Source organism: Garra rufa, chromosome 18 (genome assembly GCF_049309525.1).
Source record: "Garra rufa chromosome 18, GarRuf1.0, whole genome shotgun sequence".
Taxonomy (NCBI): domain Eukaryota; kingdom Metazoa; phylum Chordata; class Actinopteri; order Cypriniformes; family Cyprinidae; genus Garra; species Garra rufa.
This window is the reverse complement of record NC_133378.1, coordinates 29,814,488-29,837,649: the sequence shown is the minus strand read 5'-3', so window position 1 is coordinate 29,837,649 and position 23,162 is coordinate 29,814,488. Positions and strand designations below refer to the sequence as shown.

The 23,162-nt window shown below is 35.0% G+C and overlaps 1 protein-coding gene across 4 annotated transcripts in view; it reads left to right on the top strand.

The window, feature by feature from the left end:
* Positions 1-23,162, top strand: part of sgk1 (serum/glucocorticoid regulated kinase 1) — a 35,118-nt gene that overhangs the window by 5,000 nt on the left and 6,956 nt on the right. Inside the window, exons 3-5 of one of the 4 annotated variants that reach the window (XM_073823842.1) lie at positions 39-278; positions 15,123-15,320; positions 16,062-16,122. In XM_073823842.1, coding sequence (XP_073679943.1) covers positions 39-278; positions 15,123-15,320; positions 16,062-16,122 — 499 coding nt within the window. Of the gene's footprint in view, positions 1-38; positions 279-15,122; positions 15,321-16,061; positions 16,123-22,443; positions 22,579-22,650; positions 22,879-23,162 lie in introns of those variants that run through there. The other 3 variants (XM_073823845.1, XM_073823844.1, XM_073823846.1) reach the window with 3 other exon arrangements.

The following is a 23,162-nucleotide window of genomic DNA, read 5'->3' as shown; positions in this document are numbered from 1 at the left end:
AATTTATAGATTATAAAACTTTCATGTTTTGCCTTCAGGTGCGCAGGTGGATGAGGAATCCCAAGGTGAATGTGGAGAAGGTCCAGGCTAAGAGCTTCCTGTCTCCATGTCCCAAATGTCAGGAGGGCCAGGACCTGTGGTACACAAACTTCCCAGCACCTTACGGCTGCTGCCACTACAGTCCCGGAGGGTACTACCTCCCTCATCCCCCCAGCCCTCTCTGTCAGCCTTGTGCCCCGTGCACTCCCTGCCAGCCGGACAAGAACAAGACATGCAAGGTCAGAAAACTGTCTGTTTATTAACTTTTCGGTCATCTGTTAATTATTTATTCATGCATATTTTCATCCTTAAGGAGTGGTTCTAAGATTTCAAGCATCTTGAGCCTTGCTTGACAGTTTTTTATATATATATATATATAAAGTAAAGTAGCTGTTTTTCTTAAGTAGGCAGTGTTGAATTTGGCTGCAGTTTAAATTGTATGACATCATACTGCTCAGGCCACGCCCACGAACGCTGTCGGACTGTCCCTTATTAGCATATTTCCGCCATTTTCTCCACGCTCGAGTAGCTGTAGCGACAATGTCTTAGTTTTGTTTGTGATGGTAATTCGCCACCGAAAACACAAAAATTGAAAGAGGGGGTGGGGAAAGCTGTAGCTGATTATCATTTAAAGAGATATTCACCAAAATGGGTCACTGTAAACAGAGCTGTTTTTGACAAGGTAAAAAGGTGTCATTTTAGGCTGCATTTTACTACTGCCACTACCGGTGACAGACTGTCCGGTATTAGCGTATCTCCACCCTCAGCTGGTTGTACTCTGTCCGCCATTTTCTCAACAGTGTTTTGTAAGCAATGCAGGTGTTTTGTATTTGGGTGTAAAAGTGAACATAAGAGACTTTATTTTCTCCCGACATCAGAGCCACTGAGACGCAGAGATTAGTTTTGTTTTTGATGGTAGTGCGCCACAGAATACACAAAAATACGGAAGAGGGGGGCGGGGTAAGCAGAGCTCATTATCACTTAAAGAGACATGCACCGAAACGTCTTGCTGTTAACAGAGCTGTTTTTGACCAGTTAAAAAGGTGTTGTTTTACACAACCATTGAGGAATTTTAAGCCAAATATGTTGCAGACATTTCATAGCTTACCGCCGTTTTAAAGCAAACAGAATTGCAAGATATAAACTCGCAATTCTGAGAAAAAAAGTGACAATTGTGGGATATAAACTTGCAATTTTGTGAAAAAAAGTCAGATTTACGAGTTTATATCTCACAATTGTGACTTTATTTTTCAGAATTGCAAGTTTATATCTCACAATTGTGACTTTATTTCTCAGAATTGTGAGTTTATGTCTGAATTTTAACCAAAATATGTTGCAGACATTTCATGAAAGATTCAGATAGCATACTGCAGTTTACAGCAAATGTGATGAGAATGTGAAAAAAGTCACAATCGCGAGATATAAACTTGCAATTCTGAGAAAAAAGTCACAATTGTGAGATATAAACTTGCAATTCTGAAAAATAAAGTCAGAATTGTGAGATATAAACTTGCAATTCTGAGAAAAAAGTCACAATTGTGAGATATAAACTCGGATTTCTGTGAAAAAAAAGTCAGAATTGCGAGATATAAACTTGCAATTCTGAGAAGAAAGTCACAATTGCGAGATATAAACTCACAGTTTTCTGAAAAAAGTCAGAATTGTGAGATATAAACTTGCAATTCTGTGAAAAAAGTCAGAATTGCGAGATATAAACTTGCAATTCTCTGAAAAAAAGTCAGAATTGTGAGATATTTCTGAATTTTTTTCATCTCACAATTCTGACTTTATTTTTCAAAATTGCAAGTTTATGTCTGAATTTTACCCAAAATATGTTCCAGAGTTTTTATGAAAGATTCAGATTGAAATAACCTCAGATAGCATACTGCAGTTTACAACAAACGTGATGAGAATCACAATCATAAATAGAGTTTAGTAATGGCTATGCAATCCATACTTCAGGACCTTCTGAAGAAACGCTCTTAATGTCATTTTTCCCCATTTCGCTTGTTTATTCTGATCCCTTGCGGTGCAAGCTTTTAATCTTAGCGTGCCGTAGGGATGCATAAGAGGTTGAGCATGTTGTCTTTCTATTTAGCAATGCTAAACAGCTTCCTAGGGTTAGACTAGGTTAGCTGAGTTGAGCGCTCTCTCATTTTCCCCCACAGTTGCTTCCTTGACTGTTTGATTGGCTCTCGGAGACTGTGAGTATTAGAGAGATGACACAGAGCTCAGAGGGAGTCTGTATCTCAGTCATCCCTGTGTAGAGAGATTGCACATGACAGCATCTCTGCTTGCTATATGCAGCCTCGGTTTATGTAACAGACGGGCAGTTTGAAATGCATTGTGTTGTATGTGTTATTTAGGGAAGCTTTTGTATAGGCGACCTTCAGAAATGTGCTGTGGTCAAACTCTGGCACTTTAACTGCAGAAGCATATAATTTAATTAATTACACAATGGCATGAAAATTAATAGGTTGGAAGCTAACAGAATGGGAATTAAGAGCTAAAGTTAGGCATTGCTCTGGGAGGAACAATGTTGGCTTGCATAAGGTGTCAACTTTTGATAATTTCTATGATTTTTATCAAACATAATGGAATGTTTTACAGTGACACAAACCAACTAATATTACAAAATATCACAGAATTAATTTTATCCATTGCTAACACTTAATAGGAAGTAACTGGCTTTTGTTTAGACATTGCAAAAGACTAACATAATGGAATGTGATTTGGGGACACAGAATAAATTGCGTACTAAATTGCCAATTAAAACAATATTCTCTAGAAAAAAAAATGTGTGAAACATTTAAACAAAGAAAGAAAAACATGAAGAAACACCTAAAATATTTAATAAATAGCCAATTTTAATTTTACCTGGGTACATAGCAAAATCCTATGGGAATTGTGACTTTTTATCTAGCAATTCAGACTTTTTTCTCGCAATTGCATGTTTACATCTCAAAATTATTTTCTCAGAATTGTGATATAAACTTGCAATTCTGACTTTTTTTCTCAGAAAGTCACAATCGTGAGATCTAAACTAGCAATTCTGAGAAAAAAAGTTGCAATTGCACGATATAAACTTGCAATTCTGTGAAAAAAAAAAACAATTGTGAGATAAAAACTCGCAATTCTATGAAAAAAGTCACAATTGAGAGATATAAACTTGCAATTCTGTGAAAAAAGTCACAACTGTGAGATATAAACTCTCAATTCTATGAAAAAAGTCACAATTGTAAGATATAAACTTGCAATTTAGATAAAAAAGTCACAATTGCGAGTTTGTATCTTGAAATTCTGACTTTATTTCTCGCAATTGCGAGTTTATATCTCACAGTTCTGACTTTAAAAAGTCAGATTTACAAGTTTGTATCATGCAATTCTGAGGAAAAAATGTTTTTATTCAGTGGTGGAAATGGGCTTCCATAAAATTCCTACCTGCACTGAAAATATTTGTGAAAATATTTCAAATATAAAGTTCACTTAATGTAATATTGTGATAAACTACTTTAAAGGGTTGCAAGGGAGTAAATAGGATTTTATAAAACATTTTATGAAACACACAAACAAAATAAAAAAAAAATGTGAAAAGTGCAATACAAATAAATTTGAATTTAACAGAAAATGTTTCTGTAATATATAAGATATAGAACACAGATATAATATAAAAAGAATATTATACAAATATATAAAAAATACCAAGTTTATTATTTATATATATATATATATATATATATATATAAATATAAATAATAAACTTGGTATTTTTTATATATTTGTATAATATTCTTTTTGTATATATATATATATATATATATATATATATATATATATATTTTTTTTTTTTTTTTTTTACAAATTTATTGAATATTTTGGTAACACTTTACAATAAGGTTCATTAGTTAGCATTAGTTAACTATGTTAGTTACATGAACTAAAAATGAACAGTACTTCTACAGCATTTAATAATCTTAGTTGATGTTAATTTTAGCATTTGCGTTAGTTAATGCACTGTAAACTAACATGAACAAACAAATAACAATGTATTTTTATTAACTAACATTAACAAAGATTAATAAATAGTGTAATGAATGTATTGTTCATGTTAGTTAATACATTGAATTATGTTAACAAATGACAAATTGTAAAATTGTAAAACAAATGTAAATTGTTACCAATATATTCATGTTAAAATGTAATACAAAGTAAATATTGACTATATTTCAATAATTTGTTTTAATTTTAGAATTCGAGAACAAAAATAGGTCTGTATTCATAAAAATATATAGCTTTATATTTTAGGAAAATGAGACATTTGGTAATCCTTGAATATATAAAAAAGGTTTGAAAACCCATGAACTAACTAATCTGATTTCCATCTTTAAAATTGAAGGTAATATTTTGTGCAACATATTAACTTAGCTGTATTATATCTTGCTTTGTCTTATATGTTGTTATATTTGCAGCACTGTGTAGATAAATATATATACAGACAGACCGTGTCAATTACATAACAATTGCTAAACGTGTAGCCGTCTGAGGTTGGTTGGTTTTTGTGTTTGATTGATTTGATAACCTCTTGCCGATTTGTCCTTTGCTTTGCCACAAACACGTCTCAAATAACCAGAGAACTAATGCCTGAGTTGTTTTATTCATGAGTTTTGTGTAGGAGCTACAATGGGCGGCATGTATATCAAGATTAAGTTGGGTTAAAAATATATGTGTCCTGACAGGGAGAATGGGAGAGGAGAAGAGGAAATATTATGGGAGAGAGCAAGAGCGAGAGAGATGACACATCATTTTGTGTCCGGTCGGTCTCGAGGCTGCAGTTATGTAACGTACATCAGGGTGCGAATGACGGAATCGCAGCAGCATCAGCGTCTATGAATGACTGAATTCATTCAGCAACCTGAGAGTAATATCTAATACTGTTCATCCTCATAACTTGCCTTCATCATCACTGTCAGCTCAGATCTTTCGCTAATCAGTCATCGTTTTAATTATTAGGCTAAAGCAACAGCTAAGGTTTGATTTTTGTAGTTAAAGTCCGTCCAAACTCTATGATGGATCTGTATTGTGTGTCATTTATTTTGTTTTATTGACTCTTTAGAAAGAACATGATCGTGTTTTACAGTAGATGTTGCCTGGAAGGATTTTTATTTCACGCCCTGTGAAAATATGGAGAGCAGTGGGGCTCCTTCTCGCTCGGCATGTGGGTTTGTGTGCTTGTTTGTGTTTGTGTGTGTTTGTGGAATTAATGTGGCAGAAAGATGCGAGGAGCGGGGGGTTGCGCCGATGACTCATCGCTCATGAGGTCTGCGAATCACACAAACGCACACACACAGGGCCGGTTTTTATAGTGCCAGGTTTCGCCGGGTTGAAATGAGCATAAAGTTTGATTGACCACATTGCGCTGGCTGCAGTACTGTGAGCCTGTGATGAGATTGTATGTGATTTATTTGGAGAATCTGCTAAATGATTACTGTATGAAGCAGATTGTTCCCGTCGTGATGATTATATCAAGTGTCTGATTGGTTATGACTGATTAAACTCTTCAGTGTCTAGGGCCTCCTCATTCCTGTTTATTAACTTTTCGGTCATCTGTCAAATGTTTATTCATGCATCTATTCATCCTTCAGGAGTGATTCTAAGGTTTCTAGCATCACGAGTCTTGCTTGGCAGACAACTTTGTAGAAATAAATTAAAAAATGGAAAATATAGGAGAAAATAAAGGATTTTTATAAAACAACTGGACAAAATAAGCAACAAATAAAGAAAGTGAAAAGTCCTATATAGATCAATTTAAATTGAACTGAAAATGTTTCTGTATGTCTTTTTACGAAGATTTTATACAAATGTAATATGTCACAAAACCAGTCATAAGGGTATTTTTTTTTAAATTGAGATTTATACATCATCTAAAAGCTCAATAAATTGATGTATGGTTTGTTAGGATAGGACAATATTTGGCTGAGATACAACTATTTAAAAATCTGGAATCTGAGGGTGCAAAAGAATCAAAATATTGAGAAAATCAGCTTTAAAGTTGTCCAAATGAAGTTCTTAGCAATGCATATCAGAATTTTAAAAAGTTTTGATATATTTATGGTAGGAAATTGGCAAAATATCTTCATGGAACATGATCTTTACTTAATATCCTAATGATTTATGGCATCATATGGCATCAATCATTTTGACCCATACAATGTATTTTTGCCTATAGCTACAAATACACCCATGTTACTTAAGACTTTGGTTTTGTGCTCCAGGGTCACATATTTTCATAATTAAAATGCTTAATAAAAGTAATGTAGCAGATTGTTCCTGTCATGATGATTATATTAAGTGTCTGATTGCTTATGACTGATTAAACACTTTAATGTAGAGGGTTTAAAGTGAAAACATTTTAATACCTAATTTGTTTCTTTTAGACAGTAACATAATCAGAGGCTTATTTAAAGGAATGGTTCATCCAAAAATTTTAATTCTTGCATCATTTACTCACCCTTTCTTCTGTACAAAGAAAAGAGAAGTTCTACCAGAATAAAAATCTCCTGATAATTGACTCACCCCTATGTCATCCAAGATGTTCAAGGTTTTCGAGGAAAACTTTCCAGGTTTTTTCTCCATATAGTGGACTTCAATGGGGATCAACAGGTTGAAGGTCCGAATTGCAGTTTCAATGCAGCTTCAAAGGGCTCTACACGAGGAATAAGGATCTAATTCTAGTAAAACGATCAGTCATTTAAAAATATATATATACTTTTTAACCACAAATGCTTGTCTTGGACTAGCCATCTAATTTTCTCCCGCAATTTCAAAAACATCTGACATTGTTGTTTTACCTTTTTTTGTAAAAGGCATTTGACTTTCTTTGTCCGTTCGCTTCATAAACAATGGGTCGGTATACTTCCGCCTGTGTCATGCTTGACCTTTTCAACATCATTACATAATACATCAGGTTGTGTTGTTGCAAGACAAGCATTTGTGGTTAAAATGTATATAATTTTTTTTTTTGACTGATTGTTTCAATAGATAAGACCCTTAATCCTCGTCTGGGATCATGTAGAACCCTTTGAAGCTGCTTTGAAACTGCAATTTGGACCTTCAACTGGTTGGCTCCCACTAAAGTCCACTATATGGAGAAAAATCCTCGAATGTTTTCCTCAAAAACCTTAATTTTTTTGAGACTGATGAAAGAAAGACATGAACATCTTGGATCACATGGGGGTGAGTAAATTATCAGGAATTTTTTTTCAAGTCTCCTTTTTAGATTTATCTTCGGAGAGAGACCACAGTAATCTCACATGTGTCTCCTCTAAAGGTCAGATTCTGGCATATGCTAATTGTATTGCTTTATACACTTCTATTTCTATTTTATCTTAAGAGAAACTTTTTAGACGATGACAGTACCTAAACAAAAAGTCTCCTGAGCCATGAGAGAGCAGCAGCTGAGCTACAAAATGTTCCTCTGGGCAAACACAACCACAAAAACACACACTTCTGCCATCGTCTGTCCACAATCCAGAGCATGTGTCATTAGTTCTCGTAAATTCAAAGCTGTTTTGATCTTAGTGACTGGAATTCCAGAGCTTTGACTCGTCTCATAAACAAACGAATCAAGCAACGGTTTCTTCACCCTGCTGAGATGCTGTGGACTTTGTTACCAGTGTGATTTTAGAATCACTGAGATACTGTTTTAGTTTTCAAAATTTAGTTAAATATTATAATATAGTTTTTTAAATTAGATTTTTATTTATATGTCTGTATAGTTTTTCATTCATTTTTATTTCAGTTATTTTTAGTATGTCAAGTTAAAGGTGACGTATCATGAAAATCTGCCTTTTTCCATGTTTAGGTGTTATAATTGGGTCTACCAACTCAGAAAATGTGAAAAAGGACAACCCAGTAACTTTATTTTGGAAACCTTTTTCTGCAAACTTGTGAAAAAATAAGCCGCTCACATTTCACCTCTGTTGATGTAGAAAGGGGATCTTATTATAATCTGCACGTTTCCACCCACACTGCCGCCCTTTTTTTTTTCCACAAGCGACAACGGTGTACCAGTTCTAAAGCCATGGCAAAAGTTTAAGCAAAGCATGCTAACTGTTCTGTCTTTGTCTGCACAGACAAGCCCTGAACACTATTTAGAGTCTCAGCCTCAGAGGAGACAAGAGAGCAGGGGATTTATTGATTTATTTACTGTATATTACACTGCTGCCACACAGATCTAATATAAACATGTGATTTCTTTCCCAGCTGTTTACCTTCATAGACATAACTGACTGTTTTTATAACTCCTGCCCTTTTAACATAAAGTTGTGTGTAGTTGACCGTTTAAGCGCAATAAGACATGAAAGAGAATTTAGTTTAGTACTCACATGCGGTGTAACAGCCGCTTTCTGTGCGTGTGCTTAGGATGTGTGCATTCAGATAACCCTTTATCAGAAGTGTAAACTAATATGGTTTAAAACGCATGATTTCAGCACAATAGATGATAATCAAAACCAAACAGATGTCTTTTAGCAGAGTATCTGATGTACGAGCTGTAAAGGCACAGCCATATTCTGGAAAAGGGGGCTGGGATCAACAGCTCATTTGCATTTAAAGATGCATGCACGAAAACAGCGTGTTTCTGCTTCCACTCAAAAATAGGCATTTTCAAAATGATATAATAAATGATGTGTTAAATAGTTTGAGCTGAAACTTCACAGACACATTCTGGGATAACCTGAGACTTATATTACATATTGGAAAAGGGGCTTAATAGGTCTTCTTTAAACTCAATGAGAATGCTGCTTTGGCAGCTGGCAGTTAACATTCATTTTAAGTGACTTTTTTAATGGTTTTAGTTAACTGCTGGTTAGGTATTTTTATAATAGCTCTGACTTTATCAGTACAAAGCATTTATGTTGTATAAGTAAGCAGGATTATACAATAATGGCTTCTGGACTACTGTCAGCCAATTAACAAAGTACTATTTTTATCTGTTTGTTCACGCATCTCATCTCTGGCTCTATAACCCTTTGTCCCCTATGAATTTCCAGTTGGGGTTAATGAGGCTAATGGTTACTAGGTTTCAGGGGAAAACACACCACACAGAAGTGCTGTCACCAGAGCCCTTAAAGTGGCAACATCAGCGTCAGTTCCAGTCAAACCTCCTGCTCTAGTTCAGGTGGTTCTTTATCTCTGTTTTGAGCCTCTTGTCTTTTGCCAAGCCTCTTAACTACGCTGTTGCATGCTAACTCTCTGGTGCTGTGCCAGTCGAGGGTGGCTCCGAGCCAAATTTCCTCTCACCTTCCAAGCGTGGGCCAGCGGTGTCAGCTGGGTAGAAGTTCGTCTAAGGAAGTTCGTGACCTTCACCTACTTTATATATTTTCCGCTATCGTGTTGAAGGAGCGATTATATTTAGAGAGCTTTGTACTGGTGCAGAAAAGGCCTGAATCATTCTGTAATCTTTCCTGAATCGTTCCACAATCCTCCTACAAAAGAAGCACAGCGGGCTAATAGATTTTAAGGGGGGAGTAATACTTATTCTGTGGGAATGGAATACTTTCCTGGTTCAGAGCGGGTTTAATTATGCTTACAGGATTTAGTGTAGGGCTTTACTTTGCTAGACTCCAGGGACAAAACATGACCACAGTATTGAGCTAAATCTCTCAAAGGTAAAAATAAATAAATATATGATTCATGGTTAAAGTGTTTTTTTTTTTCATTTAATTACAGGGTTTGTCCGCATTCATTAAAATAGTTTTACATGAAAACAGCATAGCTTTATAGTATGTCATGATTTAGATAGCTTGGGTTAGACAGAAAAGACTCACATGCTACTGTATAACGCTCATAAAATATTTTTAGCTTTTATAGAAACTGATAAATGGTAGTTGACACATGACATGCTCATGATTTTTTGTCTTTAAATCAACATCACAATGGTATTTTACATTTTGTATGAATAGGGGAATGTCTATCTTAAGAATCTTAGGTGTTGGGATTGGTTGCCATTTTTTTATTCCACAGTTTTTAATCACCTTTTGCCTCAGAGAGTTTATTTTAAATGGTCCTGTGGTGTGACAAATTCATTTTTGGTGCAAATCCTATGGGCATGAACAATGCATGCTAAAATCTTGTGTAGAGCAGATTAGGGCTGGGCGATTTGGCCAAAAATCAAAATCTCGATTAATTGAACATTTTAACCCGATTACGATTAATGAATGATTATTTTATTCATTAATAAAATTGTATTTAATTATATTTAAATAATATTTATTTTTTGCCCTCATAGTTCACTGACAAGTTTTGTACAGTAAATATGCGCACATATTACAAGTGAGAGATTTTTGAATGAAGGGTGCACACACTATCTACTATCTATGGTTATTTATTGAACATCAGTGTTGAACAACTGAAATTAAAGCACACATTGCTTAAAATGAAAAGTGACATTTTTCTTAAATTAGTGAAAATAAATAACTTGCACTTTTGGAAACAAAATAAATTATTTATAAAATAATAAATATTAAAAGTAGAAAATAAGCAGTATCTCTTCTAAATAAAATTACTCTTGTATATCCTGTAAATACTTTTTACTGTATAAATACTGTTTAAGCTCTCCATCGACATGTCTGCGGAATAACGCAACATAACGGAGCGGGGTCACGTGACTCCACACGCAGTAGTGTTTTTAAAGGGAAAGTAATTGAAATAATTGACCTGGAAAAAATTGATCGATTATAGGTTCTGAATGTCGATTTCGATTACTTTTTGATTAATCGCCCAGCCCTAGAGCAGATTTAGTTTTATGTATACACTGTATATGATGTGTTTTAGTATAATACAGTACCAGTCAAAAGTTTTTAAACAGTAAGATTTTAAATGTTTTGTAAAGAAGTTTCTTCTGTTTACTAAGCCTGCATTTATTTGATTCAAAGTACAGCAAAAACATTAAAATTTTGAAATATTTTTACTATTTAAAATAACAGTTTTCTGTGTAAATAAATTTTAAAATGCAATTTATTCCTGTGATTTCAAAGCTGAATTTTTAACACCATTACTGCAGTCACATGATCCTTCAGAAATCATTCTAATATTCTGATCTGCTGCCTGAAACACATTTATTATTATTATTATTATGTTGAAAACAGTTGAGTAGAATTTTTTTCAGGTTTCTTTGATAAATAGAAAATTTAGAAAAACAGCATTTATCTGAAATAGAAATCTTCTGTAACATTATAAATGCCTTTTATCATCACTTTTGATAAACTGAAAGCATCCGTGTTAAATAATGTGTTTAATTTCTATAATTGGCTTCCCCAGGAATAAATTGCATTTTAAAATATATTCAAATAGAAAGCAGTTACTTTAAATAGTAAAAAATATTTCACAATATATACTGCTTTTGCTGTATTTTTGATCAAATAAATGCAGGCTTGGTGAGCAGAAGCGACTTTTGACTGGTAGTGTATTTTAATAAAATTTATTAAAAGTAATCAAAAAGTATTAAAAAATATGAAAACAAAATTCTTTAAAATATGTTTAAACAATACAATTTGGTATATTTTATGATCAGTACAGATAAACATGTTTAATATTTTTTTTATAAAATAAATACTTTTATAATATTTAAATAATACTTTTGCCAGGAATATTTTACACACCATAGGACATCTGTGTCAGACAACTTCCCAAAAGTACTTAATGTCAAGAGGGCGAAGGAAATGGGACTTTCAGTTGCATTTGTTCCCAGCTGGGTTTCGTGATGGGATGCCGAGGGAGGAATCCTTTAGGGAATTCCACATAGGCCAATCTCATATAAGAGTTTGGGGCTAATCTTTTCAAACAGAGTTACAGTGTGCGAATTAACCTCCCTGGCTACACACATAAACAGACACAAACACACCCCGGGGCTTCGAAAATATAATGACTTTGTATTGACTAGAAAATCTCTGCCTGGTAAATACTGTCAGAGAGATTTCAGATTACAATAGCAGTGCAAAGCCTTGCATGAGAAATGCCAACTCACACACTGTTTGGAGGACTGGGGAGGGAAGAGTTGCTGATTAACCGTTTTTTATCTTAACATTTTCCTGTAAGTGCACTTACATAATCGGCAGCTTTTGATGTTGAAATATTTGGGCCAGGCTGAGTGTGTCCACAAGACCAGGACCTCAAGAAAGGCTAGTTACAGTTCTAAGATCACCTTTCCCCAGAATCTGTGCTTCATTCTTGGCACCAAAGGCTAAAGAGCAAAGTGTGTGTGTGTCTTTGTGATTTTGGTGGATTATAGAATAAGCTTGAGTCGCTGCAGTGACGTCTTTCACTGACCGTTGAGCTTTTATCAGCACGGTTATTACACACACACACTTCACTTTGAGTCAAATTTAGATCTAGTTCTATGACCTTCAGAGTAAACTTTGCTAAACAGGCACTTTTTTAAATCCAAAAATAGGTATTTTATCCTGTGAATCAGGTGCTAAACTAACACAGTCAGCTCATTTAAATGAATAACTCTATTAGCTATTAGCATAATATATTCTTAGTGAATTTCGCCCCTAAAACTTCAATCTCTAAGATAATTAATGTCTTGATTTACTTGATTATTTAGACACTCAGAAAAGCACATGATGAGCTACAGCACTGATGACAAAATGCTTCTATTTATACTTTACTGTGTCTCTTAATGTGTTGTTTTTGCACATCATGCTTACTCATGGGGTATTGTGACGTAGTGGTTAAAGTCTGAGCTGCTAACTAAACTATTTTTTTTAAACCCTGCAATAGAGAATCCATGAACTATAATCATTATGGCCTCGAACAAGACTTGAGATTGCTCAAGTGAGAGATTGTTCCTGTGCCAAGTTATTTTTATTTATTTATTTATTTATTTATTGCCATGACAACCTAGTTGTTTGGAATTTTACTTGGTGAGCTCATCACCAGTGATTACATACATTAATTAACATAAATTAAGAGAACTTTGAGTCACTTTTTTAGTAAGAACTAGCTAAATTAGGTGGTTCATAGAAAAATTCTTTAAGAAAAACAATTGTATGATGCAAATATACAATTATAAATATAAATTAAAAGAACAGTTTTCTATTTTAATATAAAGTAATGTAATTTATTCCTGTGATGGCAAAGCTGAATTTTTCAGCATCATTACTCCAGTCTTCAGTGTCACATGATCCTTCCGAAATCATTCTAATATGCTGATTTGCTGCTCAAGAAACATTTCTTATTTTTACCAGTTGAAAACAGTTGTGCTGCTCAATGTTTTTGTGAGGAAACCAATAATAATGATTCAAGGTAATGCTGAAGTTCACGATGAAGTTTAAAAGAACAGCCTTTTTTCAATTGAAACTTTTTGTAACAATGTAAAAGTTTTTACTTTTGAACAATTGAATGCATATTTTCTTAACAAAAAGTATTAATTTTCAAGTAATGTTGTCTTTATAGTTTGTAAATCTTTGTCCGTGTTTAAGTGTTTAACCAACTCGAAATGTGAAAAACAGCAACCCAGTAAATTTTTTTGGGTAAGTCTTGTGAAAAAATGAGCCGCTCAGATTTTTCTCCCTCCTGATATAGAAAGGGGATCTTATTCTAATATTACTACCCCTTAATCTGCATGTTTCCCACTGTGCCGCCATTCTGTTTTCGCAAGCGACAACGGTGTATCACTTCTAATGCCATGGCAAAAGTTCAAGCAAAGCATACTAACTGTTCTGCAGTTGGCACTATTTAGAGTCCCATCCTCAGAGGAGACAAGAGAGCAGGGGATATATTGATTTATTTACTGTATATTACACTGCTGCCACACAGATGTAATATAAACATGCTATTTCTTTACCAGCTGTCAACCTTCACAGACATAACTGACTGTTTTTGTAACTCCTGTGTGTTTTTAACATAAACTTGACAGTTTAAGCGCAGTAAGACATGAAAGAGAAAATAGTTTAGTATTCACATGCCATGTGACAACAGCTTTCGGTGTGCGTGCAAACTTTGATTTGATTTTAGTCATAGTCTTTTGACTAAAATGCTATTTAGTTTAAGTCATATTTTAGTCATCAAAATTGTTTTAGCTTTAATCTAGTTTTAGTTGACTAAATATCATAAGATTTTAGTAGACTAAATCTACAGTCAGCTAAAATCTAATGAGTTCATTTACAGTGTAATGCATTTATTAAGCATTTCTCTATATATTCTCTAAATAACCAAACTCATTGTATTGGTTTGATATTAAAGCTTTATCATGATAGACACAGATTTAACTGCTGTGACACGCAACATGCCTTTTATATTAAAAATTAAATGAAACCATTTCTCATGAAGAAACAAGAACATTGTCTTCTTTTTTGTGGAATACCAGTGGTTAATTATGTACATTAACAACTTCTTTACTATTCTTCATTCTTTCAAGCAGACATATTTATTCCTATAAATAAATGTAGATCTTATTTCATCTGTATTGAGTCTACTAAAGTGAGCCAAGAGCAGTTAGTGATTTTCTGTCTATTGTTGCTTGATTAACATCAATGCCACAGACAATATCAACTAAATTAGGCTTCTGTCCCTTTAAACCGGATACCCAACTGTTTACATTCACATAAGATGTAACCAAGTGTGTTTAGGTGAAGACTCTTCAAAACAAACAATTTAAAATCATTTTTGAGACATGCAGCAAATGTATGCTAGCTTATGTCCCCCTGGATAGATCAATAGGCAATATGATACAGTTTAGATGTATGTATCTAACCTTTTAACCACAAAGCAGATTCATTCTAAATCTTTTCCCAATTTGTCCCTCCCTAACATTTTCGTCTCATTTTTATTCATTGGCGAAAATGTCAGTAGATTTTCGTCATAGTTTTTGTCATTCAAAATGAGTTTGTTTCGTTATCGTCTTGTTTTCATCTGTGAAATTTTTTTTATTAATAAACAAATTATTTGTCACCGAAATTAACACTGCAATAGACATGATAATCAAAACCAAACAGATGTTTTTTTGGCAGAATATCTGGCATAGGTCTCTATTAGGCCATGTCAGTACAGTAGCTTACCTCATTTGTGTTTTTCAACAGGTGAGAAAATGGAAGATGCTCAGTCGACATCACAACGATAGTAAGGTGAAGGAGGCAGAGTCAGAGGGGCATGTGATCTGCCCCTGGACGATGTCACCCCTGCTGGGAAGCCCCGTACTGCTGGAATGTTGCATCTGCAATGGACCCTTCATCACTTACGGGCACGAGGAGGCATGGCAACCACGTCAGCGCACACAGGTCAGCACACAAACAAATGTCTCATGCAAAAATGTATAAGTTGCATCAGATAACAAGCAAACAAGCACTTTTCAAGCAAAATATTTAAAAAAAACAGTGAAACACATTTGTGGAAGCATTATTTTGTGCTCATTTTTAATTCTTCATTCTTTGTTGTCTGACCTTAATTTTAGCCACTTAGCCACTTGTTTACACAAGATGAAAGAGCAGTGAGACACATGGGCTGGGAAAGCTTAGCACAGGTGCACGTGCAAAGATTTTAATACTATCCCTCACATATTTCACTGTTCTGTTAGCCGGCTCTCCAGGGAAGTTATTAAAGAAGTGGATTTGGGTAATTGCTCTTTCTGTCATTCTCTCACGTTCTCTCATGCTCTCTCACTCACTTCACACAGAAAGCTTGCTGCTTGAGTGCAAAACTGTAAGCCAGATGTCACATGATTTCATTTTTTGCAAGCTGTAGATTAAGGCCGATGTGACAGTCCATCTGAAAGTCATAATTTCACTGTGATAAGTGTGTCTGTGTGATACAAAATCATCTCTGTGACTCAGTAAGCACATTAATAATAAAGCAAAGTCCTAATTCTAATATTCAGTTATGTCACTTTCAAGGCCAAAGGCCTCATTCTGTCATTAAACTAGTGTATAGGTCAAAAGAGACACGTAGTACTTAGACAACAAAAGAGTGTTTCCATTAAAGTCATTGCACTGACCTACATTACTTCTTTTTCTTTTTCCCAGGCAATGGATCTTTACTACCATGGAGACCCTGAGTCTGATTATTGCTGTCCGTCTGACACCAGTAAGTTCTTTTTTTTTTGGCCCACTAGTCTTTTCTTTCATTCATTGCCATATTTCCATGTTTTCTTCCTCTCTTTTGTATATCTTTTTTCATTCACTCACCTTTTCAACTCTTTTAGGATCTCTGCGATTGGTCATTGCGCTTCCTTCTCTTTAGTTTTTTGTTGTTTTGTTTCTTCTCTCTGTTTTTCTCTCTTTCTGGTAGAAGCATAAACCATAATCACCTTGATCCATGTAGGCTTAGAGTTGAACCTTTAATAACTATTTTTCGGCAAGTTCTCAAAACAGCACTTCTGTGAATAAAACACTCCTACACTATTCAGTTACAAACATCCAGTGCAACCTGATAATGGTAGAAAGGCACCATGCACATTTATCAAGTGCTTAACATGCATTATATGTGCTAAACTGCCCCTGACACTGATAACGAGTTATGATTTTATGTACAGTATCTCACAAAAGTCAGCAACCATTTTAGTATATCTTCTCAAGGGACAATACTATAGAAATGAAACTTGGATATATTTTAGAGAAGTCAATGTGCAGATTTTATAGCAGTATAGATTTACTGTCCTCTGAAAATAACTCAACATACAGCCATTATTGTCAAAATAGCTGGCAACAAAAGTGATAACAGCAGTATGTTGTTTAACCATGCAAAGCCACATGTCCTATTAATCATGATTATGTTTTTGTCTGCTTGACAGGACCATACAAAGTTGTGTATCTTGTATTAGAGCAATTAAATTTGGTGCTTTAAGTACAATTCTCTCATAAGGACCACTGGATGTTCAACATGGCATCTCATGGCAAAGAACTCTCTGAGGGTTTGAGAATTAGAATTGTTGCTCTCCACAAAGATGGCCAAGGCTATTAGAGGTTCAGTAACACCCTGAAACCGAGTTACACTACAGTGGTCAGGGTCATACAGAGGTTTTCCAAGATGGGTTCCATTCGGAACAAGCCTAGCAAGGGTTGATCAACGAAGATGAGCACTCGTTCTGTGTGTCAAGTGCAGAACCTGGCTTCAAAAAACAGATGCATTAGTGCTGCCAGCATTGCTTTAAAGGTTGCAGAAGTAGAAGGTCAGCGTGTCAGTGCTCATATCATACGCCGCACACTGCAAGTTTGCATAGGCATCGTCCCAGAAGGAAGCCTCATTTGAAGCTGGCTCACAAGAAGGCCTGCAAACAGTTTGCTGAAGACAACCTGTCTAAGAGTATGAATCACTGGAACCATGTCCTGTCTGATGAGACTGTAAGATATCCTTGTTTGGCTCAGATGGTGTCCAGCATGTGTGGCGATGCCCTGGTGAGAAGTACCAAGAAAATTGTGTCTTGCCTACAGTCAAGCATGGTGGTGGTAGCATCATGGTCTGGGGCTGCATGAGTGCTGCTGATACTGGGGAGCTGCAGTTCATTGAGGGAAACATGGATTCCATTATGTACTGGACATTCTGAAGCAGAACATGATGCTTTCCCTTTAGAAACTAGGCCAAACGGCAGTTTTCCAACAAGATCCCAAATACACCACCAAGATGACAACAGCCTGAAGCTGAAGGTGAAGGTGATGGGTGGCCAAGTATATCTCAAGACCTGAACCCTATTAAGCACCTGTGGGGCATCCTCAAGTGTAAGGTGGAGAAGCATCATGTGTCTAAGAGGATCCCAGCAAAAACCTGTGCAGTTCTGGTCAATTCCATGCCCAGGATGATTAAGGCAGTGCCAGATAACAATGGTGCTAACACAATATATTGACACCTTGGACAAGTTCACTTAGAGTTTCATTTCTATAGTATTTTCCCTTGAGAAGATATACTAAAATGGTTGCTGAAATGTGAGGGGTGTACTCACTTTTGTGACATACTGTATATTTACCGATTTTATATTCTTCAGGAACTTTTTTTCTTTTTGTTTTGATTTTATAGGGTAAATTATAATTTACTGTCCATTATTTCTCTGTTTTGGGCTTTTTGTAGTTTTAATGTTACACAAACCATTTTAGAGAACAGTAACACTACCAATGAAAAGTTTGAGGTCAGTACATTTTTATTTGGCTTTTATAACCAAGGGTGCATTAAATTGATCAAAAGCACCAGTACAGACATTTATAATGTTACAAAAGATTTCTATTTCAAATAAATGCTGTTCTTTTGAACTTTCTATTTATCAAGAATACATCATTAAATTACATTCTAAAATATATTAGAATAGAAAACAGTTATTTTTAATTGTAAAAAATATTTCACAGTATGGCTGTTTTTACAGCATTTTCTATCAATTCATGCAGCCTTGGTGAACATTAAAAAAGTTTTAGTTTGGTTATAATGTAGATGAGAAGTGACAAGGGAGCTTTTTTTATTTTTCATGAGTTCAAGTAAACCAAACAACCCATAATTAATGACTCACATGGTCTGTTGCTGACGCTGCGCATAGACGATTTTGAACAATTCCCTCCCAATGACATGGCTGTATATTATAAGTAATTTAAAGGTTAGGGTGATAAGCTTATCTGAAAAAGGTTAAATGGAAAAATAATTTTATCTTATTTCTGTGAAAAAGGTTTTTTTTCCTTTTTGTCCTACACTACCACAAAAGTTTTTGAACAGTAAGATTTTTAATGTTTTTAAAGTCTCTTCTGCTCTATAGACCTGGATTTATTTGATCCAAAATACAGCAAAAACAGAACAGTAAAATTGTAAAATATTTTTACTATTTAAAATAACTGCTATCTATTTGAATATCTTTTAAAATATAATTTATTCCTGTGATTCAAAAGCTGAATTTTCAGCGTCATTACTCCAGTGACATGATCCTTCAGAAATCATTCTAATATTCTGATTTGCTGTTCAAAAAACATTTATTATTTTGTTGAGCTGAGTAGAACATTTTCAGGTTTCTTTGATGAATAGAAAGTTCAAACAAACAGCATTTATCTGAAATAGAATTTTTTTGTAACATTATGAATGTCTTCTATAATCACTATAAATTTAGCACACAAACTTTAGCTTTGATCATAGGAATAAATTACATTTAAAAAAAAATCAAATATAAGTCTCTTGGAACAGGTCAGCTGGATAAAATTTATTTATTTTCACTCTGGAGATGAGGGAATTTGCATTCACTGACATTTAGCAGTCTCATAATTGAGTAATGTAGTATAATCCCTCTGAAGGCACAACAATCTATAACTAGTAGCTACATAATTAATATATTTGTTTGTGTTCATATTAGATTACTCATAGTCTAAATTTGTCTAAATGATCTCATAAGCCCCAGAGTTTCTCTTGATGCAGTCACTGCAGGTGTGTTTGTGTGTATGCACATATTTTTATGGGTTCATGTGAATGTGTGTGTGTGTGTGTGTGTGTGTGTGTGTGTGTGTGTGTGTGAAGGAAATTGCATAATGCTCTTGAAACCAGTGTATGATCCAAGTTCACATTAGTATGCATAATGTTTGGGTCCTGTATTGAGTGCTTAGCTGCATTTAAAAAAGATTTTTACGTAATCCCCATCTTCCAACATAAATAAACAAAGTGTTTGGACACTTAGGACTAAAGCCCCGTTGATCTCTGTGTGCTGTCTCTGTCTCTCTATCCTCTCCCAGACCTCTATTCACTTCCTATTTACACAAAGAATGAGAGACTAAAAAGAAGGCAATCTGGATGAGCTCAAGGAGACAGAAAGGGAAGAGAATTAAAATTGGGAGTATTGAACTCAGAGCTGAAAGTTAAAAAGTTTCAAAACATTTCAAAAACAACTATTGTGATATAATAATTTTCAACTATTAATAATAGCTTCCATTGTGACTTACCTTATAATTTGACTTTTTGAAATTTAAGGCCTGGAAAAATCTTGAAAATAGCAATATTCCTGAAGAGGTACTTGAAAAGTGCTTGAATTATAAAAAGACAATGTATCTAAGATATAAGTGTTTAATTTTGTCAACAAGCACAAATCTTTTCAGACAAAATTCACACAACATACTTTTTCAGTTAATGTCATAAAACTATCACACTAAACCAGTAGTAGTACTGACAGTGTCATGTAAACATGGCTGAAGATGCCAAAGGAGGAACAGATGAACCAAATCAATTGAGTGAGTCATTTAAACTGGAGCCGCTCCGACTGATTCAAACTTGTGACTGCTTTTCATTTCAAGATTCACTAGCAAAAACCAGATCAAATTAAAAGAGCCATTTCATTTTGAATTTTGACATTGCTTGTAATTATTAAAAAAAAAAAATTACATAATTCACTGTTTCGAAGCACTCCAATCGGATCACGAATTGCAAATCATTTGATTCAGATTGGGCCTTCAAATCACGTATTGTGAATCATTTGATTTAGATCAGGACTCTGGAGCGGGTTCGTGAATCATTTGACTTAGTTCGTAACTTTCCGTATCGCAAATCAATTGATTTAGATCGGAACCTCATTTGATCTGGATCAGGACTTTGCAGTGGGTTCACAAATTATTTGCATCCTACCTCTGACTTCAGATCAGGACTTCAGAGCGGGTTCTTGAATCATTACACAACTGAATGATTTGCGATCCACTCTCCCAGTACTGATCTGAAAGGATGGTTTGTGAATCATTATTCAGATTGGGTCTTTGGAGTGCGGATTATTTGATTCAGATTGGAACTTTGCGTATTGCGAATCATTTGATTCAGATCAGGACTTTAGAGCCGACTCTTGAATCACTCTGCGAATTAAATGATTCACGCTCCAAGTCCTGATCTGAAATGATGGTTCACACATCATTATTCAGATCGGGATTTTGGAGTGCAGACCGCAAATCATTTGATTCAAATCGGAACGTTGGGCATCGCGAATCATTTGATTTAGATCAGAACCTAAAGTCGTGTATCGCAAATCTTTTGATTTAGATCGGAACTTCGCGTATCACAAACCGTTTGATTTAAATCGGGACTTCAGAGCGAATATGGTTCGCAAAACCATTATTGAGATTGGGTCTTCGGTGTGTGAATCGTGAATCATTTGATTTAGATCGGAACTTTGTGTATCACAAACCGTTTGATTCAAATCGGGATTTCAGAGCGAATATGGTTTCGCAAATCAATATTCAGATCGGGACTTCGGTGTGCGGACCTCAAATCATTTGATTCAGATCGTAACGTTGCGCATCTTAAATCAATTGATTTAGATCCGAACCTAAAGTCATGTATCGCAAATCATTTGATTTAGATCGGAACTTCGCATATCACAAACCGTTTGATTCAGATCAGGACTTCAGAGCGAATATGGTTCACAAATCATTATTCAGATCGGGACTTCAATGTGTGGATCATGAATCGTTTGATTTAGATGGGAACTTTGGAGTGCAATCCGTAAATCGTTTGATTCAGATCGTAACGTTGCGCATTACAAATCAATTGATTCAATTGATCAGAACCTCAAGTTGGGTATCGCGAATCATTTGATTCAGATCAGGACTTCGGGGCGGTTTTGAAAATCTTTTTTCAGATTTTTTTCAATCTCTGATTGCAGTCCTTGAAAATAAAAAAAGTAGTGCTTGAAAAGTCCTTCAAAGTCCTGGAATTTTATTTTACAGTATCTGTACAAACCATGTTAAGATATTAGCCTAATATTTCATCTACCTGACACCTGAAATGATAAGAACAAACACGAATGTTGTCAAGATTCTTGTCCTGGAAATCCTGGTTCAGTTTGGCCAACCATACAAGCCTTTTGTTCCTCAGACAGGTTTTTTCTGCCTTCTTGATTTGTTTTAACTTTCTGCAGGCTATAGTACTCCAAATGTTATTCCCGGTCCAACTGATTAGTACAGCCCAAAACCTGACAATAATTGATTATTTTCAGCAGGAATAATCAGCAAAATATGCAAGTTTAAGTTTGGTTCAGTGGCATTGTTTACGTTTAATGCTTCCAACATGGCCGCTTGATGATGTGTTGTGAAAACACTCTATACAGTGTGACTGAGAACTTACCTCAGTCTTAAGATTGTGTGTTTGAGTATTTTGTGTGATCATTTTCATGCTTTGCTAAACTGTAATTAGTGTAGGAGAGGTGTGGATAATTACGGGAGGTGTTTGCTTTAACTCTCTCAATTAGTACAGAAATAATTCAAAACTCTTTCGCAAAAAAGTTGCAGTGCTTCATATCCGAATTAAAAGTCTTTTCGCTGGTCTCGACTGAGTGATGCTCAAAAGCTGTGTTCAGCTAGACAACTGACCGGGTTTTGACCGACAGCCTCCGTGTTCATTTAGCTTTAGCTTCTCATGAAAATAGTGCAGCACATTGTTGGAGGGCTGGAGAGACTCCGCCCCGCAGATATCCGGTGTCAGATCAGCTCTGATGGAATGCGGCGGATTGAGAAAATTCTTTCACCTCCAAACTTCCTCATCAAGCGTGTCTGCAGCACTTTACGCTCATTCCTGACCCTATGAAAGACAAAACTTCACCGCTAACATGTAAGTTAAATTTTTCCAAATTAATCGCGGAAAGCTAGCCTATTTTGAAACTGTTTTTATTTGAATGACGGTCCACTGGAGGTGTCCGCAATAAATTAGGGTGCACTGGAGACATCTGTAGGTGTGTTACCGAAAGGGCAGTGACCCGGTTTTAACACCTTACTCATATCTTTATTGATTTAGTCTAATAAGGACACTTGACTCTGCCTTTGCCAAAGATAAGGAACGCCACTCAGTCTCAGCTCTCATTAGAGACTTGTCAAGATTACAGCACAATGAGAACTTCAGCGGAGCTAAAAGGTTTGTACTTTTTCAAGAACGCATTAATCTTAATAAACCAGTGATATGTATAAAATACACAATGGGTCTATGTATAGTTTATATAGCGGTTTATTCAAACATATGGAAGGTACGTTCAAAATGTATCTAACGTTACATTAAAATTGTTATTTAACAGTATTGCTTAATTACCATTTTACGCAACATGTAATCAGAACTAAAAAAAAAATACGTTTTAAGTGCATGTTGTTCATAATAGCCATCGTGTGATTTACCTAAGTGTTACATGCACTGTATTATGAACA